Genomic DNA, 18,543 nt, shown 5'->3' with positions numbered 1-18,543 from the left:
TGTGCTAATACTTTACACACGGGCTCTGTGTGTGTGTGTGTGTGTGTGTGTGTGTGTGTGTGCGTGTGTGTTTCTGTGTGTGTATTCCTGTCTAGCTATCTTTGTGAGGACCGAAATCTGCATTCTGCTATACTTGTGAGAACCAACAGTCACTTGTGAGGACACACAAGCCGGTCCTCACAAATTTGAGTGTGTGTGTTTACTGTTCATTTCTACTGTCAGTGTGTAGTTGGTTTTTGTGTAGTTGTGCATGTTGTTGCTGACTGTTTAAAAGCTGTAAGAATTTTTTTAAAGTAACAAAGTAACACAATGTGAATCTTACAGGTCAGAAAAAACTGCAAAGAAAAACCTTACTGAGAAAAAAGAAGCTAATTTCACTCAAAGGCAACCAGCAGCTGCCGACGACTTTTAAGGAGGTATGGCATACCTCCTTAAACTCGCACTCACTGTTGGTAAATTCATTATGACATATGAAAAAATGACTTATTCTGCAAAACAAACAAACAAACAAAAAAAAACCTCAAAAGAAACAATTCCCCAGAGTTTTTACCAAACACAGGATACTTTGTGAAAACCAGGATTTACATTAGACCTCAGGTCCTGCTGCTCAAACCGCTTTCTCATTTCTCAGTTTCAACATGGTTGATACTTTTAATCACATCCTCCTTTTGGGTCTTATTTCCTCCTATCAGCCATAAGGTGAGGGAGACACATGAGGAGAGAGGAGTCGAAGCTGCTTGATAAAGTGCTTTGTTACATTGTACTCTGGAAGAAAAGAAAAAAGAGTGATGCAGAGGGGAGGAGTGTAGAGGTGCTGTGGTGTTTGGAGGAGGGACTCCTTCAGTCAGAGAAGTGAGGCGTCACAAGTTCCTGGTTTCCAGTGAAGAAGAAGAGAGGCAGCAGTGAACCATCAGAGCCTCATCATGAAAGTCCGTCACACTCTGATCTGCTGCTTCTTCCTTTGTGAGTACATTCACTTGTTCTTTCTGTCACTCTCCTTCTTCAACATGTTTCTGTTGTTAAACATGATGATCAGAGTCAGCTATGAGTCACTTTCATGGACGCTTCCATTCTGACTCTGGTTGCAAACTGCTCGGACTGTCACGGTTCTGGGTCAGTTTCCACCCAGTATTTTGAGTTTATTATGTTTTGGTTTAATTTTACATCAGGGATTGTTTTCTTGTTCTCTTGTTGTGTTAATGATGATGATTATGATGTTTATTATTAGAGTTTCATGTTTCTGTTTGTGTTTAGGATTTGTTCTTCGGTTGTGTCTACTTAGTATATGTCTAGTTCCATGTGTCATTTTCTGTCTGTCTCTCAATGTCGAGTCTGCGTCTTAGTGTGATGGTTTCTTGTTCCTGTTTTATTGTGAAGGTCTGCGTCTCATGTGAGTGTGTTCAGTTTTACCTCTCGTCACCCATCTGTGTCTCCCACCTGTGTGTAATCTCCCTGTGATTCTCTGAGTGTATTTAAGTCGTGTCTTCTGTGTTTGTAGTTGCTGGTCCGTCTGTGTCTTCCACCCGGCTTCATCTGTGTGTTTCCCTGCTGTCAACCGCCAAGTGTTTCTGCTCGCTTTCATTCATGTTCGGGTTCGTGTTCTGTAGTCAGTTGTTCCCAGTCTAGTTTAGTCCTTGTTCGGTTCGCCTTTTGTCCATTTTTATTTTGTTTAATAAACCACCATCACACCTTTACAAGTGCCTGCGTTTGGATCCTCCTTTATTTTCCACACGGCTCATCTCACTCGCCGTGACACGGACACAAACCTCCTCCTGCTGCCAACAACAAAGAAACTGTTTTTCTTTCTTTTACTCCAATCCTCAGAGTTTGTTAAGTTTGAGGTTTAATTTTTATTCAATGTGTGAATTTGGATTTCTATTTAGGTTTTTATTGTTATTCTACTGTTTTTAATTATTGTTTGGTTATTATGGTTTTTTTGGTTGAGCTTCATTCTAGTATTTTTGAGTGTTTTCAGTTATTTTTTAATTATTTGAGTTCTTGCCTGTGTTTAGATTTTTATTGACCTGTAGACTAAAGCTTAGCCTCCCAGTTCTAGTTTGTTTTCTTCTTCGTTCAGGTCCAAATTTAGTCTGCTTTCTTAAGTCGACAGCTAAAATATTTTAGTGGGAAACTTTAGCTGGGCAGATGCCGACATCTCATGGGACTTTAACTGATCCCTGACAAAAAAACTGAAAAAACTAAAGTCGTATTCATCAGCTACATGATGGTTTCTATGTGCTCGTCAGGAGGCACCGCTGCTTTTAAACTGGCCTGTTTTGTGATTGCCTTTAGCCTTGAAGATTTAGGACTTTTCATTATAATCTTCCTCTGTTTCTCTCTCTTTAATTTGATCGCCCTTACGTCAGATTTTTCTAACAACGTGTAGAGAAGTGTGGAGATTTACTACTTATGTCATACGTAAAACAAAGTGTTATGAGTAAATAAAGTAATGGTTTCATCTTCTAATTTTTTTTCAGTAAAATTTCTTCCAATGCATTTTTCATAGCTAAGCATCCATCCCATAATACCAACAATAGAGGAATAACAAAATTCAAGCTGCTGCTGGTTTAACCACAACTTCCTAGTTGAGGGCTCACTCGACCAGTGACGGACGAGGCTGAATGTGTGTGTGTGTGTCTGTGGGGAGGTCAGTTTTTTTTTTTTTTTTGGCTCTTTTGCATCAGAATTGTTGTCTAAAGGCAAAGAAAGATGCCCAACGGATTTACTTTACCAAATTGACCATCCCAGCCTTGCCTTAATGGTCTATTTGATTCACCTTTTATTGTTTATTTTATTTATTTATTTTCACTTGCTAGATACGGGACAGACTTGAATGAGGAAAAGAAAAGGGAGAAAGGAAGAGGGGAAAAAACAGTGGAGAAGAGGGACGGGGATAAATGGCAAAAAAAAAACCAAAAACCAACTAAATAAGCAGACAAAAAACAAACAAAAAACAAATACATCTATCGATCACCTGGGTCACCTGTTGAGAAAGAAAAAAGAAAACAAGCAGAAGAGAACAAGAGTAATAGAATAAACAACATCACGATGATATATGGGAATATGACAGTAAATACTAAATATTAAACATTGTTGTGCAGCACATAAGATGTGGGGAGGTCAGTTAACTCATTCATATTCAGTCAGTAGCTACAGAAACTACACACTGACTAACATCAGTTCTACTGAGAGCAGATAGATGTGTGTGTGTGTAAAACGTTAAAGAAAAAGTGAAACTGTTGAGGCACTCTGTCAAAGGTTAAAGCAGTTAAACGAGCAAAGCGGGCCAATGTGTATCGAGGCAAAGTCTTCATCAGAGTCGCCTCTATGTTTTCTATTTTCAGTAAATTGTTGAAATGAAACAAAAACATTTTTCGTAACTTTTGGTTCGTCTGCAAACAATCAGACTGCAGCTTCTTACAGGAAGCACAAACAGTAACTGTTGATGGTTCATGTTTCCAACAGCTCTGCAGGAGGGAAACCCTGAAGTCACCAAAGCTCAGTTTCTTCACTATGGAGTCATTGGAGGAGATTTGGAAGCTGGATTCTCCTTTGAGTCTCCAGGAACATGGAAGATGTTCTGCAGAGAAGAATGTGAAGGAGAAAACATTCTCATTAATACAACTGATGTCAGAGCTCAAACAGGCAGATACAGCATTGAATAGGAACGGACTGGTTCTCATGTTTTATCTGTGAGCATCTCAAAGCTGACTGAGTCTGACTCTGGACAGTACAGCTGTGGTTTGGGTGGATCTTCATCATCAGCTTCATTCACACCGTTTGCGATCGTTGTTGCTGAAGGTGAGTTTCTGTTTCAGCTGTGGAAATGTTTAGTTTCTGTTCCTGAAGCAAAGTTTGAGCTCAGTGTCTGTACAGTGATCCCTGTGAGCCAACAGCTCACACTGCAGACTGCTCTCAACACTCTGTTTCTAAGTTTGTCAAGTCTATTGTTAATTTTCACCGGATGGATGGAAACAAAAATCTCATTGGGTGATTTTTAAATGATTCTAAATAAGTCTAACTCTCACTCCACTTTGCAAAGTCCGCCTCTCTACATCTGATGGACTGTAGTTGTGACGGTGAACATTAAAGTCTGAGCGTCAGAGCCGATTATAGTCAGAGTACTATAGTGTATCTTTAATGAACACTCTGGCCTGTGAGTGACTCTACGACACAGGAAGCTGAACACAGACACAAAGAACCATAAATGACAACAAAACACAGCAAAGTGGCTCCATTGTTTTTGTTACAGACACGTTCCTTCCTGTAAGGCCTTTGTGACTGAGGCCTTACTCGCCAATTTCAGGAAGGGCAACTGGTGGGAAAAAGTAGCTTCAGTCAGCAGCATGAATAGACACTTTATGTACCTGAGCAGGTAACATGAGGCAGACGCAAAGGCTGATGGTGAGGAAGGATTGTAGGGATGTGTTGTTTCTGAAAGATGTACTCCTTCAGTGGAGAACTCTTTTCTCTTTTTTCCAGGAAGTCCACTATGAGAACTGGACTCCAACATGTGCAATGTAAAGGCTCAACCCACCAGGACATGGATCCAATCAGCAGAGACTTGGACCAAACCTGCTCTGCACTCACATCACAGGAGACTCTGGATTTGATCATTTTCCAGCCTCAGGCTGAAGTTTGTTCACAGACGCTGAAAACTGAGAATCGATAAAATACAGAATCCTTTCAAAATTACTGAATTACATAATTTCTATCATAATGAATTTGCTTCTTTATGTAAATGCAATAATGATCAAAACCAATCACAGCACAGAAACAGCTCTTCCTAAAGACATCAGTGACCTGAAGATCCACAGTGACCACAGAGAGTCTCAGTTTTAGAGCTTCTCACTGCTGCCTTCAACATTGTTTATTAAATGCTAATTCAAAGACGGTTTAACATGTCAGGTCCTCGACTGACTCTCATCATATCAAAAGTTTAGAAGTTTTTATGTTTGATCCGGTAAATTCCATCAGGGGTTGGGTCTGCCTGATGCTCCTTCCTGTTACAATAGAGCTTTTCTTACAATAAAAAACTGCTGTTGTTTGTGCCATATGAATGAAAATTAAATGATCAATTGAAATAAATGAAGGGAAACATGTCAGAGCCGTTCATATTCATGTCATGTGTCTGTTTCTTGTTTAGAGTTAATCTCGGTTTGGCTTGTGTTATTCTGGCGTCTCTTTATAGGCGAGTTCTTTTTTGGGGAAGACCAAGCGCCCCCAAATTTCACAAGAGAACCCTTAAAAATAACTATATTATTATTAGTAGAGTTATTTTCTGAAATAATTTTCAAATGGTACAATTTCCTAACTTTCTATTGACAACAGTACAGGACAGAACAAAAACAGGTTTATGTCCAGTGTTGATGATGTCACAGCGTCTCACACAGAGGCTGTTTGTCATTAATAGTCTCAGTAAGACTTTCACTGCTGCAGCAGAAAGAAGATGCATCAGTGATGCACATTTAAAACACAATTTAACTCAGATACAGTTCAGACTGTCCTGATGATGCAGGAACATCATGTGACTTATAAAGTGTCTGCTTATTTTTATTTGTTCTCTAAATAGCGTCAACAACATTGTAACCTTCTGATCCACGAGTCTGCTGGGACATCACGAGCGTCCAGCCCAGGAGCTGATGTACTTTATTATTTTATTCTGGTGAAACTGGGCGTCAGTGTTTGTTTACAGCACAGCTGCAGATCCAAGTGACAGCAAGTCAAAATGATGTTACCTGTCTTTCCAACAGCCTGTATCCAGTTTGGTTATTGATCCGTTTTTATCCTTGTTTCACTGCAACATTGAACTTTTGGATTAAACTTCCAGGAAGGCTGCTCACGCTCAGGGAAGCATGTCCTTTTCAGGGAACAGTGTTTTATTTTTCTATATATTCATTTGCATTTCTTTGTTCTTTGTCAAAAATAAGGGCAGCATAACAACTGTTCATTTGCATTAAATAAAAACTGACAACATTGCTTTACATGTTTAATGAATTTTGAGTGAGATCAGAGCTCAAACATGATATTTGAAAACTATGATGTGATAGTTGGAATCCATGTGTAACAGTATCGTTTAATAAATGTTGTCAAATCAAATGTAGCCGCACAGGACAGAATTACTGGGCTTCTTAATGTGCATCTCTTATTGTTGGTGAAGACAGACTGAACAAAAATGTCTTTTTTTCCTCTTTACTTTTGCCCAACAGCAACCATACGGACTTATGCTGAACTTTAACAGCATGAGAGGAAATGTGGCAAATTAACAGAATAAAGGATAATGGGGAAAAAAGCACCAGAGCAATACGAGGGAGTAAAGAAATAAAAAAAATACAAGTACAAAATACGTCAGTGGCCTCTGACTGTACAGAACAAAATACAAAGAGCTAAATTACACAAGCCTCGTTTAAAAGGTGCGCAAGTGTTACATGTATTATTTTATAAACACGTACTTTCCACAGCACTATCTCACTCAGGATATTGGAGCAGACAGATGATGTTGCAGCTTACACGCAGAAAATGTCCACTCTGTGCTGCACATGCAGGTCCTTTACATCATCTGGTTAAAATACTTTTTACCACTCCAATACACCAACGTGTTTCAACAAGTTATGTGCATATTTACAGATTTCTTACCAACAGTGTAATCAGATTACTTTTTTCAAGTAAAGTAAGGGATTACTATTGCAAAAAAGATAATTAGATTACTGTTACTTTCCCGTAAGCACGCTGCGTTACTCCGTTACTAAACCGTGATTTTGTTTGCGAGAGTGTGTCATCACAATCACGTACGCGAGTGACAACAGCTGTGTGCAGATCAACAGTGGATCATATATCGAGTGCGGAGAGAGTATGAGCGTGCAGCGTTTAAAGCGTGGAAGTACTGACCTTACTTTGACTTTGATTCCATAAGAAGTGACAAAAACATTAGTGTCCACTGTTCACTGCGTGGGAAGAAAACTTCTTTTTAGAGCGAAAAAACCCCCAAACGTCCGAGCAAGCACCGAGTGCGCTACCACAGGAATGTGAAACTCACAGAGAAACCCCGGAGTCCCGGACAAACCTCCACCCACCCCACTCCTGCTAAACAGGCGACAGTAGATTTAAGAGCAACAGGACTCGCTGAGTCTTTGATTTTATTCATTTTCTGCTGTTTTACTTGCATCTATTTGAAAGAGTGAGTTTAAACACAAACAACTATTTTATTTTATGTGCAGGAATGTGCAGAAAATAGGTTTAAATTAAAGACTGTTGTATATAATTTAATTTTTGATTAATGCAGTGTAAATGAAATTAAACGATTAAAACAATTTTTAAAAGAGACTTTTTTTAATTGATGACATTTTATATGATGGATTATGTATAAAAAATAGAATTGGGCTAAAGGTCTATTGCTTCATTAGGTATTCAGGTTGTATCATGTTTTTTAAAAGTAACTAATTACCTTTGAACATAAGTACTCAGTAAAGTAATGGGATTACTTTTTTGAAGAAGTAATCAGTAATTAATTGCTAATTACTTTTTTCAAGTAACTTGACCAACACTGCTTAAAAAACAATCACGTCTTCGTGACAGTCTCATCGAAGCAAAAAGAAAAACAGGAAGAGCCAAAATGCTTTTAAGGGGAAAACTGCAGTTAACTGTTAAACACTGCCCCCTGCTGACCACATTGTGCAACTACACAAACCAATAAAATGAACGTCTTCAAGTGCACACAACATGCAGATAACAAAAGAAAATGCACGGACAATACAATTAAATGACTCAATAACATCGTCTTAACATACATCCAAACAAACTAACTTTTTAAAAACTCTCTTCACACTTTAAATGGATGCTTGCTTTACTAAAGTGGGAAACATTATTATCAATATTCACTCGCTTACACAAACAAAAAGCAGAAAATCTCAAAGAACAGTTTAAAGATAAAAGATGTTTCATAAAACTTTGATCTCATGAAAGTTTAAACTTGTCTGACCTTGAAAAAGAGGTCAAAGGTCAAAACTAATGTGATATTGAGAATCCCCTAATATCATTCACTATATGACTGCATGTTAATGCAACCAATGACATTAAGGAACCTTATTTTTAAACAGCATTCCTGTCATTCTGACGTTCAGATTAATATACCAATCCTGACCTTGAAGGAGAGGTCAGAGGTCAGACGTGACATGATATTTTAAATCTTCATGTAGCTTTTTTTTTGCCCCTTTACAGCTTTATTTTAAAAGCTACAGTGAAAAGTGACAGTAAAGCACAGGAGAGAGAGGAGACATGCGGCAATTTGAACCAACCCCGCCCTCAGCCGTGCGGCATGTGGTCGCATGCTCAGCTAAACCAGCGACCTTCATATAGAGCATTATGCTGACATTACATACCACACTTTGAAGCATCATGGTTTCTCATTTATAAGAAGTTTTGTCAATTTTCAACCGATAAATCATTAAGTTGGCTTTGAAGACCTCGGTGGAAGTTTCAATGGATTTTCAACATGACCCCACTGTACAAACTTTTATGTGAATTCATTGAAAACTTTGTGAGCTCTCGTGCTCACAGACAGAATGACATGCACATATGCAAACACTACCAAAAACCTTACCTAAACTTCAGAGTTTGTGGCACAGGCACAGAAAATGGGGAACTTTTCAGTGTGCATCGTCATTACAGACGTCGCAGCTTTGCACAGGGTGAATTAGCAGAACTCAGTTTACGAAGTTAAGTTTCCTTCATTTTATTGTGAAACGAGTCACTCCACCGTTTAAAAGTAATATTTAACAGGACAAAGTTGTATTAAAAGAAATTCAAATTCTTTTCCTGTGGTGCACATTAGTGGACAGTAAAGCTGCATTAATGAGAGCAACCACAGCAACCCCGAGACACTAAACTTCATATTTACCAAAGAAACCTGAAAATCTAAAATTGAATGTCTTCAAAGTCTCAGCAGTTCATGGTCAGTGGAGATGTTTCCTCTTTGTTATTGTGAGAATAAAATAATTCTCCATGTAACAACAGCACAGATATTAACTGTCCCCTCAGTGCTGTGGAGCAATAAGTTTGTCAAACTTGGTCAGTGTTGACGTTCAGCTTCCTTTTCTGCCACGAGCTGACCTCAGACGCATCAACAGGAAGTCGAGCTGTTGCAGCTGTTATAGACAAAAAACAGCCTCAATGCAACTTTTTGAAATGGACCAGAATGATCCTCTATCCTGGGTCTTTGTGCTGGCTGTCATGTTAGTTATGATGTAATATTTAAGTCTCATTATTATGTCCAGTCAAAATGAAACTAAGTTAATTAAATAAGGAATTATCTAATAAAAATATGAACACAAGATTCCAAAGATCTTTAATGAAGGTCGGACAGACTTACAACCTCAGAGTCAGCAGGTACTGAAATGCTGTGAAGTCTCAAGAACAATATGTATAAATAACAATGACACTTATGATCATTTAAGAGTTTTAATATTAGAAGAAGACTAAATGAATTTTAGCTGAGGTGGAAGAATCAGCTGGACACATCATCACATTTTAAATTAGTGATGTGAATTCTGGTTTCAGGGATAAATGTAAATGTAAAGGTGCATGAATGAGCAGGAAGCCCTGCAGCAGACTCACAGACGGATGCAGAGGGGAGGAGTGTAGAGGTGCTGTGGTGTTTGGAGGAGGGACTCCTTCAGTCAGAGAAGTGAGGCGTCACAAGTTCCTGGTTTCCAGTGAAGAAGAAGAAGAGAGGCAGCAGTGAACCATCAGAGCCTCATCATGAAAGTCCGTCACACTCTGATCTGCTTCTTCTTCCTTTGTGAGTACATTCACTTGTTCTTTCTGTCACTCTCCTTCTTCAACATGTTTCTGTTGTTAAACATGATGATCAGAGTCAGCTATGAGTCACTTTCATGGACGCTTCTTCCATTCAAACTGCTTTTATTCATGATTCCATGGATGTGTTTGTGGCCAGTATGGACAGAAGAAACCATCACAGTGAGACATTCATGGACATGTTGCTGCTCACTTCAGGACTTGATAACATGTGAAACCATCGTTTCAAACACAGCTCATTACAAGTGTTTGTTACTTCCTCAGAATAAACTGGACAGTCAGTCAAATAAAGGGAACAAACTCAGCCTGCTGCCTTCAGAGTTTATCGACTTGGCTGAACTTTAATTTGACTAAACTAAGACAATCTGCCTGCAAACACTTTGTTCCTGATAACTCAGGTGAAACAGAATAAACTGCCTCACATCCTGCAGCCAAATATAAACTGTGAGTCATCGCCTAAAACCAAAGTGTGAATAACTCAGTGATGTTAAACTTTTAGTTTCCTCTTGATCACAAACAGTTTAGTGTCAGAGCTCTAACAGGACTGAATGTGGATCTTTGTTCTGATCAATGAGGAGAGAAAAGTGAAACAGAAGATGATGTTTAAACTCTGAGCTCTCAGTGTTTCACATTCAGACTCTAGTCTCAGTGTGTCTGTGTGTGGATGCTGTGATCAGACTGCAGCTTCTTACAGGAAGTACAAACAGTAACTGTTGATGGTTCATGTTTCCAACAGCTCTGCAGGAGGGAAACCCTGAAGTCAACATCAACAAAAACATTTCATTTGGAGTCGTTGGAGGAAATCTTACAGCTGAATTCTCCTTTACTGCTGGAACATGGAAAATGTTCTGCAGAGGAGAATGTGAAGGAGAAAACATTCTTATTAATACAACAGATGAGAAGCATCAACGTCACAGATACAGCACTGAATATATAATTGTAGAATATTTTCCTGCTTTGTCTGTGAGCATCACACAGCTGATCATGTCTGATGCTGGACAGTACAGCTGTGCTGTGGCTGAATCTCCATCATCAGTTTCATACAAACAGTTTGAAGTTGTTGTTGCTGAAGGTGAGTTTCAGTCTAAACTGTGGAAATGTTGATTTCTCTGCTTTGTCTCTGAAAGTCTGAAGAAAAGTTTTGTGAAACTGAGTTTTTTACTTAAACTTTTTATCAGTTTTCACAGTCAGTGACTCTCTGAACAAAACTCCTCTTTACTAAACTGTTTCTTTAACTCTAGTCATGTATATAAACTATGGAAAAGAACATTCGTGCCATAATCTCCATCATGTCAGGATGATGTGAGTGAATCGTGCTGCACAGAACAGAGCAGACAGACACATTTATTTCATCAGACGCTGTGGTGGAGGGTTGTGGGCAGGAGACACTAACAGCTCTATATGAGATGGGCTAATATGATATCTGAGGTCTCGTCTAAGTGATCAGCTGATCTGCTTTCTGTGGTTGAGCTGGACGTCATGAGCATGAACTAAACTGTGTTCAGTTTCTGAGTCTGAAAATGGAAATCAAAGGTTTGTGTGTAAATTAGAATTTATCTGTTTGATCCATGTTTGTATTGCACAGGATTCACTGAGGCGTTCTTAACCTCACACTATTCTCATGTTGCTGGATTAAATTTGAGGCTCTGCTCTGTTGGCACAGTGAGTCCTGGTTCATGTTCCAGTGATGATGTTGGGTTTTTGATTCCTCTGATCACCTGCACAGGAACTGAAGCATTCAGGGTTAAAGCCTGAGTTTCCTAAACCACAGTCCTGTGTGGACTCACTGAACCTGACATCAGCATTAGCATGAAGCTTTTCACCAGCTCGCTAAGTTAACCCCTTCGTTGCCAGTGTGTTCACATGAAAGAGGCGGGAGCAACATCTGACCAATCAGAAACATGGAGACATCAGAGCAGCTGATTTTAAGAAGGAAGATAAAACTATAAAGAGGTTAAACACACACAGTAATACAGACTAAAGTAAACTGTGTTAAAGGCCTGAATGAACGCTGCCATCAGTAAGACTGTGAACGAGCTACTGGATTAATAAAGTTTAGGTTTTTGAAGTGATCAGTGTCTCAGCTCATTAAAACACAGAGAATCTGATGGATCATAATCAGCATTTCATTAAAGTCATGTTTAAAAGAAAGGTTTAGTTTTTACTCTTTCAAATGCACCTCTTGTTCGAGTTGTGTGCAAATCTGATGTGAGGTCATCGAACAGCTGCTTGTTTTAGGATCAGATACTTTGATTATGAAACAATAAAACTGCAGTAGAAAAAAGAATCAGGGAATAAATTTGTATTTAATAATTAATATTCCTTCAGGCATCAACAGGGAGAAGCAAAGACATTAAACACCACCATCTGCTCTCAGAGGTCTCAGTTCCAGCGATCTGATTGGACAGTAGGTTGTGGTTTCCTGGTGATCTGTGATCTGGAACATAACCTGCTCTGGAGCAGATTAGCTTAGCATATATATTAGCACAGTGATGTAAACGGGTAATAAGTGAACCAGCTTCATATTAAAAAACACGATTAACCCTGAAGTTACGTGGACAAGATTAAATCCTGCTTTGTACAGTAAACACAGTAAAACCTCCAGAGTGACACTAGCAGAGTGTCTGCATGTGTCACTGTTTTATGATGATGTTGTGATGATGGCACGAGGAGGTCGGGCTGAAGCTGAACAATTCACTTCAAATCACTGTTGAACTCACTGTTCCAGCCACAGACTGGTTGAACTGGGCAGCTCCCAGTGTAACTGTGGGTCAAACTGGAGTTATTGTGATCAGACTGCATCATCTTCAGCACAGATAGTAACTACTGATCGTTTGTCTCTTTAACAGCACTGCTGGATGGAAACGATGATCAGCTGAAACACTTTGATAAAGAAACTGGAAGTTCTCTCACAGTCGGATGTTCCTTTAATCAGGCTGGAAGACAAAAGTACCTCTGCAGAGGAGAATGTGGAGAGCATGAGGTTCTTCTTCAAACAGATGGTGAAGATGATTTCAAAGACAGATACAGAATTGGATTTAGAGGAACGTCAGAGGAGAAATATAGAGGAGGAGGAATTCTGTATGTGACGATCACACAGCTGACTGAGTCTGACTCAGGACGGTACAGATGTTCTCTGAATCCAGCTGCTGGTCAAGGTTCATTCAGAGACTTTGAGATCAACGTCACAGATGGTGAGTTTTTAGTGACATGACTCCATTTTTTACGTCTTTGTGGACTCGAAGATTTCTATTTCTTACTGACAGCAATGATGTTTTGTCTAAAGGCCGTGTTATATTTAGCTACTGATAGTTATTTTGATATTGATCACTGAAAAAAAGAAAAAGAAAATACAGTTTTGAAACAGAAGGATGGTTTTTTCAAAATTTTCCAAAATATTCTAATTCCACTCAGACATGTCTTACTTTGCCACAGTGGATTATGGATTATTTTACACCTTGTGTATGAAAATGAGCAAAGTTTTAAACAATAACATTTCACAACCACATCTAAATCAAACTTCACTCTCTGACCTTCTTCAGCAGTCGTCCAATCAGCCTCCTCACCTTCACTCACCACTGAGCAGTCTGAGGAAACATCTGCAGGTACATCTGCCTACTGGTTCAAGAGATGGAACTTTTGAATAATCAGAGTTCATATTTTAAGCCCTGAGCACAGTTATGAGTTTGTTGTACGAATGTCACCATCCAGTCAAACATGCACATGATGTTCTCCATCACAAACACAAGAAAAGGCAGATTACAACATAAATGTTGTTACAAAATATTTTACAAAAATATCTTACATGATCTACTCTAAAGACTTAGTAACTCAAACTACAGCTGGTGTAACGACCAGAAAGAGTGAACAGTATTTATTCTGGTAGTCAAATATTTACATATGATGAACTCACTCCATTAACTTTCTATGAACTGTTGTTGCTGCAGAACCTTTTTTTTCTGCTCTTTTTTCTGGTTATTCGTGACATTCTAGGCTTTTCCTTTGATGGTCATCAGTGGAACAACTTCCCCTCTTTCTACCTTCAGTAAACACGAGTTGGAACTCATGTTTCCACATGCAGAGAAATGCTGGATGCTCGTTGCAGACACTCGTCTGTTAGTTTAGGATGATTCAGTGATTCACAAAGCAAACAGGGAGCCAATCATCAATCAGCAAATCAGACTGAAACATCGTTTTTCTGCTGTCACAGGTGTGCTGCTGCATGTGATCATCACTCCATTCATCATCGTCGTCGTCGTCCTCTCATCACTGGCTGTTCTAATAATCTGCATTAAGAGGAAGAGCGACAGAGGTAGGACAACAAAGACACAGCAACAACAGAACTTTCCATTTACGATCAAACACTGAAACTAATTTTACGTCACTTGTCAAAGCTGCAGGGAAACATAAAAATATTTTCCCTGACTTGTTCTTTGTGACTCGTCTGCACGCTTTGGTTTGAGGACAGTGGAGAGACTGATGGACGTTCGGCTGCACTGAGGGCGATTTCAGGAGGACTGAGTCCTTCTCTGTTTCCGTTCTGACTGCTCAGTACTCTGATTGGCTTAGTGAGAGGTGGAGCATTCAGGAGGAAGGACACGATTCACTGCTTCGTTAAATTATTGATTTAAATGCAAAGAAATATTAAGGGACCGCCCTTCATTTACTGGTGCAAAATGCTGTGGTATGCTTTTATCTGGTAAAAGTTAAGCTGGATATTACTCTGGTTCTGGCCTCCTTACACTGGCTTCCAGTTGAATTTAGGATCTAATTTTAAATCCCTTTACTGGTTTTTAAATCCTTACATGGTCTGGTGCCTGTATATTTGTCAGATCTGCTCGTTCTCTCCTCGTTCGCTCCAGTCAGCTGCTCAGCTGTTGCTCTCAGAGGAGACCGAGCGTTCTCCATCGTGGCCCCGAAGCTTTGAACTGTACTCTGCTACTATGCCGTGTGCTTCAGTGTTGGTCTTTAAATCCAGGCTAAAAACTCATTTTTATTAACAGGCTTTTGACTCAGTGCGTAACTGACTCTGTTATTTTTTTATATTTATTGTTACGGTAACTGGAGGGACTCAAACGCAGGACTCCTCTGCTCAAAGGAAGAACAGAGGCTTGAATCACCAACACCAGGTGAAATGTGCGACAGTGACAAAGTGCTATACAAGAGTGCGGGGATCAGGGCTCCAGGGAGTCCACAGGGAAAAGCAGGGGAACACTCTCACTCACACCAGAATCTCTGTAAGGACCAAGGACAGGCCCCGAGTGTCCGTACACAGGGGAATGACGTTAACACAAGAAGCAAAAACCAAGGCAACTAGATTAGTAGTTTCCTCACCAGGACTTCACTGGCACAAGTCAAGCAACAGTACAGCCAAGAGCAGTAATATGAGTCAACGGCGGGAGCCCAGGATGAACTCCGCCCAGGTGACAGAGGAAGAGAGAGAAAAAACGAGAGCAGAATATTTCTCAGGCAGATCTGCTGAACTGATGTACAGCACAAAGCATGATTTAAAATTGATTAAAAAGTAGATAAAATCAGTAGTTAAAATGTAAGTTTTGAAATTTAAGCTTAAAGTGTGGATTTGGTGCTTTATTCAAATGCAGCTGAGAACAGGTGAGTCTTCAACCTGGATTTAAATAAACTGAGTGTTTCAGCTGATCTGAGGCTTTCTGGGAGTTTGTTCCAGATATAAGGAGCATAAAAGCTGAATGCAGCTTCTCCGTGTCTGGTTCTGACTCTGGGAACTGATAAAAGACCGGATCCAGATGACCTGAGGGATCTGGAAGGTTCATACTGGGTCAGGAGGTCACTGATGTATTTTGGTCCTAAACCATTCAGAGCTTTATAGACCAGCATCAGAACTTTAAAGTCTATCCTCTGACGGACAGGCAGCCAGTGTAAAGACCTCAGAGCTGGACTGATGTGGTCCACTTTTTTGGTCTTAGTGAGGACTCGAGCAGCAGAGTTCTGAATGAGCTGTAGTTGTCTGACTGATTTTTTAGGTAGACCTGTAAAGATGCTGTTACAGTAATCAAGCCTGCTAAAGATGAATGCATGGACTAGTTTTTCCAGGTCCTGTTGAGACATCAGATCTTTTATCCTTGAAATATTCTTGAGGTGATAGTAAGCTGACTTTGTTATTGTCTTAATGTGTTTTTCTAAGTTTAGGTCTGCATCCATCACTACACCCAAATGTCTCTCCTGGTTTGTGGTTTTTAGATGTATAGATTGAAGTTCTCTGGTGACCTGTAATCGTTTTTCTTTGGCACCAAAGACTATTACTTCAGTTTGTTTTTGTTTAGCTGGAGAAAATTGTGGCACAACCAGTCATTAATTTCCTCGATGCATTTACCAAGAGCCTGTACAGGGCCTCGGTCTCCTGGTGACATTGTGATATATATTTGTGTGTCATCTGCATAGCTGTGATAGTTTATTTTGTTGTTCTTTATAATCTGTGCCAGTGGGAGCATGTAGATGTTAAACAGAAGGGGTCCCAAGATGGAACCTTGGGGAACTCCACATGTCTGCTCAGATGTGAAGTTACCTATTGATACAAAGTATTTCCTGTTTTCTACGTATGTCTTGAAGTAAGCACAAAAAATACAAAAATGAAAAATCCCTTTAAGAATGCATCAGGTATTCGTCTTTTCCTGTAGAAGAGGAGACTGTGCACAGATTTCATGAGTTTAAAATAAGATATTGACTCAGGTCTTAGTAAAGCAGAGATGTGAAGAAGTGGATCAGAAGTATCAGTACATATCTGGGAAACTTCAAGGTCAAAGAAACATCAGGAGAAAACAGGAAGACAAACAGGATCTGACGTTCAGGCTCATTGAACAAAACACAGGCGTTCACCACAGACGACTAAATGAGCCTCCGATTGAAACAGTGACCTGGTTATATCTGCTTGTATCTATGAGCTGACTGCTCACTGTGACCTCAGTAAACTCTTTCCTGCTGCAGCCAACATGCTGAACTGAGCCTTTTAAAACAGGAGTGCACAAAGCAACAGCTGACATTACAGCAGATTATTCCATCTTTAACATACAGTCTATGCTTTTTACTACTGAGCTGATAGAGTGAACAATAAATAAATTGATAGATTTATAAAAATCCAGATGGCAGACTGCTCATAACCAAAAAAATAATAATTATGAATGATCTCTCGTATTTCTTTGTCACGTGCACTGAATGATTGTTCCCTCTAACAGAGGAACATCCTTTGTTTGTTCCACAGGTTTGAGGACCAGAGGAAACTCAGAGGGCACAAACATGGAGGTGACTTTCTTTCTAGCACAAATGATTTAACCAAGTCAGAGTCTTTTCTTTTTATGTGAAGAAGACAGTTTATCTCTGTTTCAGGACGTCCACTACGAGAACTGTACTCCAGGTTCTACACGTGAAGACTCGATCTACCAGAGCCTCGATCCAGCCGGCAGGGACCAGGACCAGACCTACTCTACACTCACACACCACACATGAGACTCTCTGGATTCACACCTGGGTTTGTTTCAGTGCATCAAAGACACAGTTTGTACACAGACTGGATGAATCTGCTGTGAATTCATCCTCAGTCTGTGCAGTTTCCTGTCTGTGGTGCTGACTGTGTCTCTTGGAATTTGGATGCTTATCCTTTTTCATTTAGTTTAGGAAGTTATGATGTTTTATTTTTGGTTTGATTCGTGTACTGTCTTATTTTCTTTGTTATGTTAGCCTTCACTGACCCTAAAGAGAAATTCAGCTCCATGAACTTTATCACTTTTAAAATGAATAAATTTGAAATCATATTCAGTAAAAATGACACACGTGTTGTTTCAATACAAGCAAAACCAGCACTTATGACATGTGTCACAGTCAGCAGATGCAGACTGTGTGGAGTGGAGAATAGAGGACCCGAATGCAGACAAAAAAGCATGGAGACATATTAATATTAACTGAAAGTGTTTATTATAGCGGATGGATTAATACAAACCAATGCATGAGGGGAAATGAGACAAGAATAAACAATAAGATTAGAAAATCCATCAAAGTAACCATCACAGTGAGGTCTCCTTTCAGGGGGAAAGAATAAAGTCTTTAACAGAATGAAGCCAGGCAGCAATAGGAAGATGATTCCCTTTATTGCCTCATTCAGAGTGTGTAACAGTGGGCGTGGATCTGGAACAAACATCAGGTACATCAACCGTGGAACATAATGCGAACACTGACGAGGATAAACCCTCAGCCTTACACTGGAATTCAGCAACACTTCAAATGTTTCCAAACACATAAGTTGCTCTCTCTCAGTCTCCGGTAGGTCACAAATATCAGATTACAGCTGATTTATTTATTTAATTTGTTTAATATTAAACTTTACTCTGTCAAAAGATTTTTTTTCTGGGTCTCAGGAGGATCAGTTGGCTGAGTGTGACAATAACATTCCTGCATTCCTGGAACTGGAATATTGAGCTAACTGGAATAATGTTGGGATGTCTCATGTCGGACTGAGGACATACTGGATGCTACACTGACTCGTGCGTCACCTTGTGGTTCAAAGTGGTATTACATGAGGCTGCCATGTAATACCACTTTGAACCACAAGGTGATTGAAATGTTTGATATAATATCAGAACTGTTGTTCTTTCATATTCTGTTCATAGATGTATTTAAATGTTCAAAGATTTGAAACTCATGTTAAACAAACTGTGAGAAGAAAGAAAGTCTGACTCTTTTCTAACATTTGACCCAAAC

The 18,543-nt window shown here is 39.5% G+C and overlaps 1 protein-coding gene across 5 annotated transcripts; it reads left to right on the top strand.

Moving 5' to 3' along the window:
* Nucleotides 1-814: 814 nt before the first annotated feature.
* On the top strand, nt 815-18,425 carry LOC146551327 (polymeric immunoglobulin receptor-like). 5 transcript variants are annotated; one of them, XM_085258781.1, is made up of 7 exons: nt 815-963; nt 10,550-10,885; nt 12,663-13,007; nt 13,359-13,418; nt 14,024-14,125; nt 17,051-17,091; nt 17,176-18,425. In XM_085258781.1, exons 1-7 carry the CDS (start codon nt 924-926, stop codon nt 17,293-17,295), a joined length of 1,044 nt encoding a protein of 347 aa, XP_085114907.1. In that variant the 5' UTR covers nt 815-923; the 3' UTR covers nt 17,296-18,425. The 5 variants fall into 5 exon arrangements, with proteins under 5 accessions (XP_085114907.1, XP_085114905.1, XP_085114909.1 ...); XM_085258779.1 differs by having other exon boundaries at nt 13,356-13,418; XM_085258783.1 differs by having other exon boundaries at nt 13,356-13,418; nt 17,025-17,091; nt 17,176-17,220.
* The last annotated feature ends 118 nt before the right edge of the window (nt 18,426-18,543 follow it).

This window comes from Mchenga conophoros, linkage group LG20 (genome assembly GCF_057382185.1).
Source record: "Mchenga conophoros isolate Kocher_MC1m ecotype Shallow Benthic linkage group LG20, M_conophoros_male_GT1.1, whole genome shotgun sequence".
NCBI classification, from domain to species: Eukaryota; Metazoa; Chordata; class Actinopteri; order Cichliformes; family Cichlidae; genus Mchenga; species Mchenga conophoros.
This window is presented reverse-complemented; position numbering and strand designations above follow the sequence as displayed.

Bases quoted from the DNA above. Each gene is read 5' to 3' on its own strand.
- LOC146551327 (XM_085258779.1), top strand. From the start codon at position 924: ATGAAAGTCCGTCACACTCTGATCTGCTGCTTCTTCCTTT. The intron at 964-10,549 runs GTGAGTACATTC...TGTTTCCAACAG, and splicing joins GATCTGCTGCTTCTTCCTTT to CTCTGCAGGAGGGAAACCCT. The intron at 10,886-12,662 runs GTGAGTTTCAGT...TCTCTTTAACAG, and splicing joins TGAAGTTGTTGTTGCTGAAG to CACTGCTGGATGGAAACGAT.